An 11,894-nucleotide genomic window follows, 5' to 3' on the forward strand; every position below is an offset into this window, starting at 1 on the left:
AAAACTAAGAACTTGGCGTCGTAAAGCTAACGCATGTGCTTATCAAATAAACGAACTGAATAAAAAATGTCCGATTTGAGATCTTTTAATACTCTAATGAGTAGTTTTGAGTGAGTGTGTAGGTAATCAAATTTTTCTGTTTATAAAGTGCATCTTTCGAACTTTCTCGGCAGATCCGTTGCCAAATCTGTGTACTAAATCGTGTTATCCTTCTTACTCTTGTGGGAAAATCTCATAACATATATGCTGCATCTTCTTTCCACAGAGAATTCTTATCAGAAGTTCGCACATTTTGTATTTTTGAGGTTAACTTTATTAAAAATCTCCCATCGAAGAAAGGCGTGCGGTGAAAATTTTCATGTGTTCTCGAATTACTGCCTAATCATATTGTCTCGAACACTTACGGGGCCTTGTAAACTAATCGTAATCGGTGTTAGGAAGAACACAACCCTTCCGCTTTACAGGTCCGAAAAAACATAATTTGTGCATTTTGCCGTCTGTCAGTGCGATTAAAATCTGAATTGCAAAAAAAGAAAAACGTGAAGCGTGTGATTGCATAAAAATGGAACAAATTATCAAAAATCTTTTGGTTGCTGATAATGATTTGATACAACAGGTTAGTAACTACGAGGATTCACACGGCTGTTATACATGTTTTAAAAAGTATCATTTTTGGGTGAACAGTTACTGTATCCTGGTACAAAGGACAAAGGAAAACCTGCACTTATTAGTATTCATGTGCTGATGCATCTAACATGCATTGCGAGTTATTCATGTTTTTGTTGCACTCGCCTGCACATGGCAATGGGAATCAGCAATACTTCATTCATTTGCCACAAATCCCACATGGCTTGTATGATCATCTCTCTACTTCGTGCCATATACGAATGAGAATTTACTAGTAACTGACTCATCTAAAGCTTTTCTGATTTATATGCATATTTGCGGTGCGTGCTTCTATTATGAAATTCTTTTCGTTTTAGGATGGAACCTTGAACACGAAAATAGTACATATTAATATGAATGAATATTTAATTTAAAGCACGCATTTTTCATCCGCAGGGAACCGCCGATTTGAAGGAAGCTTTCAAGCATCCTGAAACTATTCCCCAGCTATGCGACATCGCTGTCACCAATAAGGATGCCCAGGTGCGCCAATACAGCGCTATGCTACTGAAAAGGCAACTAGGAAAATTGCGCCATTGGCAGCAGGTCCCAGCCGACCAGCAGTCTCTAATCAAGCAAGGAATGTTGGAAGCTATTGCCAAGGAACCGGAAAAGGCGGTCCGTAACGCGATTGCGGGCTTTATTGGGGTGTTAGTTCGACACGAAGCCGCCAAAGACGAGGTTTGGATGAACGAAGTTCTTAAGTTTTTATTCGAGAACACTAGCTCTAGTGATCCGAAGGTGGCGGAAATGGGCTCTGCCGCACTCTCTTCGATAACATCTGCAGCACCGGATCAGTTTATTCCACACTTTGATGCTATATGTCAGCTGTTTTCGTCCGCATTGATGGCTACGGCGGCCAGCGGAAACATGTCCACGCCAGTCGTACACAACATCTTGCTAAGTATGTCGAACATGGTTTCGTTTATAACTGGCCATCCAACGGCAGAAAACACCTATCAGGCGTCAATTCCGTACATAGTTAAAGCTCTCGCAGGTTTTGCCCAGCAGGACACGTACAAATATATCGAAGCATTTGAAATTCTGGAAACTTTGGCTGACGAATCTTCGCGAATTCTTACTCCTCACTTGAAACTTCTGATTGAGTTCTGTCTGCAGATAGCACAGAAGAATGAATTGGAAGATTCCGTGCGAGTGAAATCCATCACATACATTGGATGGTTGGTCAGATCGAAAAAGAAAATGATCATTAAACAAAAACTGATTGAGCCGATTGTAGTTGAACTGTTTAAACTGATGCGCGTTGCACCGGAGATAGAGGACGAGGATGAAGAATACTTCGGCAGCAATGAAGTTTGCACCCCTAGTACTTGTGCTGCTCAGACGCTGGACGTCCTAGCTTTGCATATTCCTCCGAAGCAGTTGATTCCTACATTGATGGCGCTGTTGGAACCTGCTTTTAGAGGAAACGATGCGCTCGCGAAGAAAGCCTCTTATCTGTCAATAGCTGTTATCGCGGAAGGCTGCTCAGAGCATATATGCAGCAAATATCTGAAACCTTTGCTGGATATTATAAAAGCTGGAATAACGGATCCTAATCCCATGATTCGCAATGCGGCGTTGTTCGCCTTGGGGCAATTTTCCGAATACCTACAGCCGGAAATATCGCAATATGCCGAAGAAATACTTCCGATTCTATTCGAATTTCTGCAGCAGCTCCGCTTGCAAATTCATAGCGGTGGCAAAGAGCCAAAGCACATTGATCGCGTTTTCTATGCCCTGGAGACGTTCTGCGAAAACTTGGAAGATCAACTAACGCCCCATTTGCCAATTCTGATGGAACGCCTTTTTGAAGCTCTGGACGCACGCAATACCGTTCACCTGCGGGAACTTTCGCTAACTGCTATTGCTGCAACTGCAAATGCCGCAAAAACGAACATGTTGCCATACTTTCCCCGCTTAATCGACCAGCTCAAAATGTATTTGGTCAAAACTGAAGATGAAGATATTTGCACCTTACGTCCCCAGGCGATCGATACGTTCGCTGCGCTGGTCAGAACAATTGGCAGAGATAATTTTCTACCATTGGCGGTGGATACGCTGAATTTGGGCCTCACAATGCTGGATGGTTGCACCGATCCGGATCTACGACGAAGCTGCTACAATCTTTTCGCATCCATGGCTGCTTCAGTCAAAGAAGACATGGCCGGATCATTGAATAAGATTGTTGAATCTATGCTGGAGAGCGTCAAGAGTACAGAGGGAATAGTACCAACGTATAACGATGATAATGAGGATGGCCTTGTTCTTCCAAATGGAGTTGATGAAGAGGAAGATGACGATCAAGAGTACGACATTGAAAATTCCGACAACGATAATGAGGATGAAGATCTCGCTGGATACAGTGTAGAAAATGCTTTCATGGATGAAAAAGAGGAAGCCATTCTGGCGCTGATGGAATTTGCGGAACACACTGGACCGGCATTTGCACCGTTTATCCAAACTGCCTTCGAAGAAATCTATAAACTAATCAATTATCCGAGCGAAGATATTCGCAAAGCATCGATTGATGCTCTAAAGCAGTTCGTAATTTCTCTGCACGAGCTAGGAAACGTAGAAGGCGTGAATCAAACGATACTCATACTCATTCCTAAATTGAGCCAAATAATCCGTACGGACGAAGAACGTTCGGTTGTCATGGCTGCCTTGGACGCCTACAGCGACATCATGGAGAAAGTCGGTGCTGCTGCCATTCAAGCTGACGGACAAAAGGATGCGATTTTCGGATGTATAGTCGATGTTCTGAACGGTAAGGTAGCCTGTCAATTCGATGAACCGGTCGATGAAGAGCAGGAAGAGAGTGAGTATGATGAAGCGATCATCGAATCTGCTGGAGATATTTTACCCAAATTCGGTCGTGCGTTATCTTCGGCAGAATTTGCGGTTTACTTTGGACGTGTTTGGCCTTATTTCATTCAAAAGATAGTGAGCATCTGTTTTCTGCTATTTCGCTATGTAGATTGATGTTAACGAGATGATTGTTTTGCAGGAAAAAACGAAGCAGAAAGACGAAACGACAGACTCACAGCGCGCTTTCGCAATAGGCGTTTTGTCCGAGTGTTTCAGCGGCCTTAAGGAGTTTACGGTTAACTGGTTCGAAACATTGTTGCCAATTTTCCTATCGTGTGTGCAGGATCGCAACAATGAAGTGCGGAACAATGCTGTGTACGGTATTGGTGAAATGGTTTTAAACGGGAATGAATGCTCATACAAGTAAGTAGCTATTTAATTACTTGAACGGAATAACTGCATCGGTGTAACACCAAAAAAAAACGAAAATGCTATTAGATTGCATACTTTTTAATAATTAATTGCGGGCAATATTTATTGTAAAAAACAATTGGATGTTTTTATATAATTTTACAGGCACTACCCACAAATTTTGACATCACTTTCCGGTGTAGTTGCTAAAGAGCAGCATCCCGGCACGCTGGACAACATTTGCGGTGCTCTGGCACGCCTGATAACCACCAACAGTAGTTTAGTCCCAATGAAGGAAGTAAGTACTTACACTACTATCATCGCCCAGTTCATCAATTACTTTGAATTTTTCCCACAAAATGCAGGTTCTTCCAGTATTCGTCCAATATCTGCCACTGCGGGAGGATTTCGAAGAGAATATGGCTGTATTCCGCAGCTTAGATGTCATCTACCGACAAGGAAACGACAATTTGATCCCACTGTTGGGTCGTGTTCTGATCATCGGACTACAGGTTCTGTACAAAAAACAACACAATAATGACGGTAATTTCTGTTCCTAGCCTTATTCGACGCAATGCGTAAACTCCATTTCTTTCGCAGATTGTCGCGACTTGGTGTTCAATTTCGTGAAACAGATCAGCAAGGACTTCCCCGAAAAGTTTGCCGAGGTTGTGCGCAGCGATGCCGAGATTGCCAACTTCGTTCAAACGCTTCCGCTCCAGTAGAAGACGGCGCGCGTGCATTTAATGCGCAAATTGTACGTATCATATATTGACCCGTATCTGCAAACCTGCGTGCGCCGTGTGGAAATGAAAAGTGAGCAGCCACCTAAAACGTCCAACGGGGTAGCTAGATTTGCAGACGATGGTAGTCTGAAATGAGTGAGAGCGGAACGGAACTGTGACACGCGGAGTCAAACTAGGGATATGATGATAAAGATTGAGTGTTAAGCATGCACGAACCTTTCCTCTAGAATGTGGCAAATATCCATAGAGCATTTTACCTATTCTATATACTAACAGAACGCAGTATATTACTCAAAACTCTGATAAACATTATTTTCTATTTGTTTTGTAACTCTAACCTAATGTTAACATCAATATGTTATAGTTTATTTATTCATCTTAGAATAATTTGTTTTGAAAACATAAAATGTGAGGTTATTATCCAATAATAAACTATGTTTCCTATAATTTTTCACAAATAATGCAAACCTTGAATCAAGCCAATATTGTCCAACGCAACAATAAAAACCGTACTTCTCCACCATACAGATCCATAGAAATAACGAGCGTATCACTATCCTATTCACAATAATCGAAACATGTTATTTTTATACCGATTGATAGACAAATTTAAGCATATCCAGCCAGGAAAATGGTACGTAAATTTAGTGTTTCAGATGGTACATTGTTTCGCTGAGAACGACTCAACCAACGATGAAAGCCACACCATTACGAACATGCCGTTTTCTCAATATGGACAATATGTTGGTTCCTAGAAGCATAAGAAATATTACAATAGGTAGACCGTTGAATGGAAAATCGTCAAACAAAGTCTGATCGAAAAATTCGCACTATTTACTGTCCTTTCCGTAGCATGTTATGTTTATATCGCCAACTAGAAATACAAGTTTTATCTGAAACTGTTTTTGTTTTGTTTTTCTGATTGCCAGATATGGTTCGAAGTTTGTAAAATAATTAAATTCCCTGCCCTTTTGGTCAGTAAGGGGAATGGGCGCGTTGTGTCAGGTTGGTCGAGGCACAATTCGATTGTGAATCAGTGAATGCATGACGCACAAAAGAGCCTGAGCCGATTGCAACTACTGTCAGGGATCAATCGAAGACTTAGAAATGGAAACATGTACGTTATTAAAATCGGTTTAGTTTACATAGTTATAATTCGCCAACTGCTTCGGGTCACTAACCTATAATATAATATAATTAAACGCAGTGTATATATCACAAAATATGACTAACCATGTTCCTGTTTATGTCCGTTGAACCATTCTGAGTGGCCAAAATAAACTTATTTATTCATAACACTTATCTAACGACTTTCTGTATCGTTTTTGTTTTTTTTCTTCTCTGGAGAAGCGGACAAGATTTACTAAGGCTTAATGATGTGCAAAAATTCATGCATAGGACTATCAAGAGTCAACAAAAAGATGATAGCTCTCAGTATATCTCTGATCGAGAATCTACAACCATATGCACACATAACACTGGCACCTCAAGCAACATTCGATTCTACAATGCTGAGAAATAAGTTCTCAAAATATTTAATATTCACTGCTTGCTAATGTCGCACAATTCAACGCACCCACCGGAAGGATAAGTATGAAAGATCTGCTGAGTAAGTGAATTTCAGCATTATGATCTTTGCACTGCACTAACAATAAAACAATGATGGTGTGGTGGCGTGTGAGAGGGTCTCCACATTGGAGAAGGGTAGCAGCGATCCCCTCCAACATCACCAAAAGAACAAAGAAAGAATAACCCATGAAATCGTGGACACATAATGAGCTCGCTAACAGAACGGAAAAAGGACTAAGAAAGAGAAGAAAGAGCGAAGGGAAAGTACCAACTGACCCATGACAGGCAGAGAACACCGACATAACCGGAGATAAAGGTAGTATCAAATGCCTTAATCCACTCGTACCTTACAGAGAAAGAATATGAAATCTAAAATAGCATCTGTACTCTCAAAAGAACAAGGAATGATGAAAAAGTAGGCGGTAAAAATTAGCGTAAAGGTAAATCAACGTCGTTGTGTTGGGTAAATTATGGAAACGGAAAGGTAAGAATGCATAACAATAAATGATAATAATAATGATACCAAATAATGCCAAATGACATTCTTTATATTGAAAATGGTGTTTAAATGGCGCCCATGCTCTAATTCGTCCTAGTTTAAAATTTGGGTTGAGGGGGCACGTATTTTTTGCTTAGGGCAGAAATGCCGATCAGACCGGATCTACACCAAAAAGGTACTATAAGAAAAGTAAAATAATTAAATTATGAGTACCTACCCATCATAAAAGAATCGAAGGTCTGACGATGACCCAACATTGGACCAGCATTTCAGGGGGTCTGGGTCAACTGGCATAAAATCATAACGATTATTTTGCCTAATTTTGTAAGTTGATCACACTAAAGTTCATTTGGCTTAACGGACATTTGGTATAATTTATTTTACTGTATGGTAACGGCATGCAGATACAAAAAACTGTTCATGTTTGAAATAAGCACTCGACATCTGAATGGGAGTATACCGGGGAAACGAGTGGATCTACAGTTTGCTTGTATACTTATTTGGCACACCGATTCAAAGAGCTGCTCGTGTTTGAAAGAATGAATCAACCACTGTTTGGGCAAACGAGTGGATCGTTTGTATACTTGCGAGAGCGATTTGGTATATATATTTCAAAACAGCTCTTATTTGAAAAAAACGTATCAACCCTCCCGAGTGGATTACTAGTTTGCTTGCGAGAGCTATTTGGTCGGTGTTAGGCCAGACCGGACTATGTCGCAAAATCTTAAAAAATGAGATAATGATTGAACTGGATAGAGAATTTCTTCTGCTACATGCGATTATTACCAGATTGCAAGTATGTTATAATAAGCAAGAATTATGGTAAAAATTAATTTCGGATTATAACGTAAAGGATGCTGAGATTCAAACTTCAAACTCGTTGTTCTCGAAATTAATACTATGTCACTTAGTTCGATCTGACTTAACACCGACCATTTGGTATACAGATTTAAAGAACTGCTCATGTTTGAAAGAAGGAATCAACTTCTAAGTTGGAGTAAACCGGGCAAACGAGAATATTGCTCAAAAGACAACGGAGCAGGTGGTGTGGACTTTTGCTCTCAGCCGACAGAAACCGGCAAATCAGAGCAATCCCAGTCAATACCCAGAATCGGTGACGGGAATGATGCGGAATGCACCAATAATTATGACGAAGGTATGCTCCAAGCTGTTTTCGAAGCATCAAACTCCTTTTGAGATTTGGGTGGGGGTGGTTTAAACGATGAAGATGATGATGTCGCTAATAGTTTCCTGATACCACGTGGTTTCCGAACTCGCAATGGCGGTTGTAATATATAGAGCATGATGAAGATGGACGCATGGTGATGTTTGATTTTTAATGGCACTGATATAAGCAACACGGTGCGATATGCGATTCTCCTTTTGTAAAACTAATTTTATGAACTGACCAAAGCAACGAAAGCTGAGAATGGCTATAAAAGCCTGCTTGCTTGTTGGACGCTAGTATTGTGAAAGTTTCCCTTTGTTGGAATTGAAAAAATAGTAAATGGTATTATTAGCGGCATGAATTTGATTTTATATTATGTTTGAGTGAATGCGGTATTCGGGTTAATGACATTCGGGCAAGTGGTCTATTCAGGTTTATGGCATTCGGGTAAGTGGTCCATTTGGGTAAACGTCATTCGGGTAAATGGCTTTCAGTAGAATGACATTCGGGTGAATGGGACAGAACCATAATGAGACTCGCTTTATTTTTGTGAAGTAGAATCACCGACAAACTGACATGACACTGTATTTTCAAATTTGGCAAGATATTATTAGAGAGTCGACACAAAATTTTGTAACTCGTACTGTCAAACGGACGTTCGTTTGACAGTACGAGTTACGAAATTTTCAGTCAACTCTCTAATAATCATCGAAGCTACTCTATGTAACTAGAGTTCCTCCAGTAGAAGTTTGGACAAGAGAAAATAGACAACCATAGTTTCAAGGCACTTGGCTCAAAGAAGTTGGGCTATACTTGAAATAGTTAAAGAAAACTATAACCTTAGAAATATATGTTCTTGTTTTGTTGAACATTTGATAAACAGCTGAATAAATTTTGTAAACATATATATAAACAATATTTGACAAAATATGAGGTAAATCAGGGCAAATGGCATACACTGCATTTTCGGCGAAAGATCTACGGTCCGATAGTAAATCGTTTCATTCTCGGAAATGGAATAGTTTATTAATCAATGTGATAATAAATCCTGAAGTTGTTGTAACGGCATTTAATTAGCAAGGCACTGGAAGGTGAAGTATATTTTTCAATATTATGAGCCATAGTACTCAAGGGAGAGCAAGGAGTTGAAGGAAGAAAGTTTAGAAAAGCGTGGAATAGGGTCATTTGAGCAAGCTTAGAGTTTCCCGGCGACTTAACCTTTTGCATGCTACTGCAGGGGTTAGGATCTTTTGGCATTAGAATGCAAATCACCTGAGTCTGCGGCATGTCCGGACGAGCGTAAAGTAACTTGTTACTTCATGCTGTCGGAACCGACTTGAAGTTGATTCAATTTTTTCGATTCACTTTTCATGGAGTCAACCAGAGAACAAAGCCAGTCAATACCGCAATATTGTCCGTGCTTTTCCAAAGGAGACACGATGATTATTTTTCGTCGCAGCAAGATTCGCAGCGCTATTCGGCGCAATGTATTCCTTATGGGATGACACTTTAATATAAGGTGGTGCAATTTTGTGTAAAAATCTTATTGTAAACAAAACGTTTGAAAACCTGAAACTTTAGAAGCACAGTTTTAGTCAGCTTCATTGAGAAATTCAGTTAAAGTAAATAATTAGCACACATTAAACTTGGGTAATACATATTTTTCGACGTTCTTCAGCATTTATTATCAAATGCGCCAATTCAATTCGTTGCCTCAAAATGATTAAACGACTCGTTTCCAATGAAACGTACAATACTTTCTACTTAAAACGTTAATATATCCGCTCATTTGAATTCGAAAAACTTTTGCTCGTTTGAATATGTCTTGTCCAGACTTTTACTAGAGGACTAGTGTTCTTTTACAAAAGACATGTTAAGTAATGATGTGTAACTCATTATAAAGATGGAGCTACTGTTCCGAGTTTAAATTATTTGCCAAAATTTTTCACTGAAATCGTTCTAGTTGTCATGTCAGTTTGTCGGTGGTAGAATACTTCCAACATTTCAGTATAGGGGCCCGTTTCAAAATTTTCGGCAGCAATTTTACCCGATTTTTTGAGCGTTGCTAAGACTGCCCCTTTGTCATCTAATAAAAATGTGTAAAAATGAATCTGACCAGATGTACAAGTATTAAATGCTCATTTGTTCGGTAACTCGAACCGATAGGTCAATCTTTCCAGCCCGTGACGTTATAAAGAATGGGGCTAATCCGTCAAGGTTATCTTGCCCATTCTCCGCCACGGTTTTCTTCCCTTTTTTGTTTTCTTACGCCTCTACCGATATTCGGCCAGTGGATACCGTTATATACAAGTTAAGTATCGCAATAATATTACGTTTCGCATGCTCGTCTATAAAACCAGTCTGCACTGGGCAATAGGTCCGTGCAAAAATCACTGCCCCTGATAATGATTTGCCTCAAGGTGAGATGAATATAGAATTAAAATCGCCTCCCCGACTGAAATTGTACCCACCCTCCGCAACCGGGCCATTTGTAAACTTTTTCCGAACCGAAGACAAGGAATGTTTGAATCTATTGCAGATTTCTCGAGTTCTATGTCGGAGTGATATTCGTCTGTGACAGAAATATCGAACATTCGCTCTGATAAGCTTTGAGTGGTGGTAAATAGTTTGAAGAAGGCTAATCGTATTGCTCACTTCTGGCCTTTTACGAAGGAGTATAGAGTATATGTACCATCAAATCGGGTTGAATGTGACGGATTCGTCATAGATTCGAGTTTGAATTGCACGGATCTGCTGACACATGGGGTTGGCTATTTTGAAGATCCCATGTTTCAGCCAGTCCAGATACTGAACTGTAAACGTTTGAATTCAGCATCAGACGCAGCTGACGGGAAGGGGATATATGTCAACTCAGACTCCTATCGTGTGGCCTTCACAGGATCTGCTCTACGTAACAACTTCCTCTTCGACCAGGTTCATCTACCTGTTCGCCTTTTTGTGCCGTGGATCATGAACTGTACCAATTGCAAACAACTGGGATACACAGCCTCCCTTTGTAGCAATAAGATTCGTTGTGGGAAATGCAGTGGGAATCATTTGCAAGGGATGTTGAAGAGTGTCTCTACTACGGGAGAAACCCACATGATCTCTCGACGATTCTATTACATTTCCCCGAAAACCATTCCCAAGAAAATAAAATGCCGAAGATTTTTCCCCAGAAACATATTTTCCAGAAAGTACCAAATCCCTGAAAATTATTTTCCAGAAAGTACCAAATGACAGAAAAAAATCGTAGAAGGTGCCATAACCCAGAAAATTTCTGTTTTTTCCAACTATGTTCGTAACAATCATTTCATTTAGATTATATCCACATAAATGCAAGGGCATTTTATCTAACCCGAAAAAAGAGGCGACTGACCGTAAGGTTAAAACCTCCAAAATCTAAAAAAAATGCTTGTTATGATCACAAAACATATGGGGAAAGCTCCCTATGTGATCATTGAATATAGAGCACCAATAGATAAATAATTGATTTATTATCACTCTTTCGATTGAGTTATTTGATACTAGACCAATATTAGTGCATTGTAGTGGGTATAATGTAAATTCGGATTTTGTTTTCGCTAGTTGTCGAAGAAAGCTTGTCTATGATCAATTTTAAGCGTTCTTTTGAGTGACGAAACGTGTGAAGTAATGAAATGGAATAGAAAACGTTTGAAACAGTTGCAAGTATTTGTGTGCCATGAAGAGTGCTACAATCAAAATTTGGTCGAATAAAACTTGATGTTTTTCTTTTTAAAAGTGGATCAAAACAAATGTTTCCAAAAATGAAACTCAAAATAACAACTCATGTTTAAAATAAGGGTAACTCTTTTATGAATATGAAAAATAATCAGTACCAACAGTGCAATGCAACACTTTAAAAATTGTCTCAATTTTTGAACATGACTGACATAAAGCCATTTGTCATAATATCGTTTGACATAAGACATTATATACTAGTTGGCCATTTGGCATAACACGCCTGTGGTATAAATACTATTTAGCGTATGAAAATACTTTC

The 11,894-nt window shown here is 39.5% G+C and overlaps 1 protein-coding gene across 1 annotated transcript; it reads left to right on the top strand.

The window, feature by feature from the left end:
- Positions 1-252: 252 nt before the first annotated feature.
- Positions 253-5,536, top strand: LOC131689453 (importin-4-like). Its single transcript, XM_058974546.1, has 6 exons — positions 253-616; positions 1,063-3,612; positions 3,677-3,900; positions 4,054-4,186; positions 4,254-4,431; positions 4,489-5,536. Exons 1-6 carry the CDS (start codon positions 563-565, stop codon positions 4,611-4,613), a joined length of 3,264 nt encoding a protein of 1,087 aa, XP_058830529.1. The 5' UTR covers positions 253-562; the 3' UTR covers positions 4,614-5,536.
- The last annotated feature ends 6,358 nt before the right edge of the window (positions 5,537-11,894 follow it).

Source organism: Topomyia yanbarensis, chromosome 3 (assembly GCF_030247195.1).
Source record: "Topomyia yanbarensis strain Yona2022 chromosome 3, ASM3024719v1, whole genome shotgun sequence".
Taxonomy (NCBI): Eukaryota; Metazoa; Arthropoda; class Insecta; order Diptera; family Culicidae; genus Topomyia; species Topomyia yanbarensis.

Excerpts from the sequence above, each read along its gene's own strand:
- LOC131689453 (XM_058974546.1), top strand. The coding sequence starts at position 563 with ATGGAACAAATTATCAAAAATCTTTTGGTTGCTGATAATGATTTGATA. Across the intron at positions 617-1,062 it reads ATAATGATTTGATACAACAG|GGAACCGCCGATTTGAAGGA; the intron begins GTTAGTAACTAC and ends TTTCATCCGCAG. Across the intron at positions 4,432-4,488 it reads AAAACAACACAATAATGACG|ATTGTCGCGACTTGGTGTTC; the intron begins GTAATTTCTGTT and ends TTTCTTTCGCAG.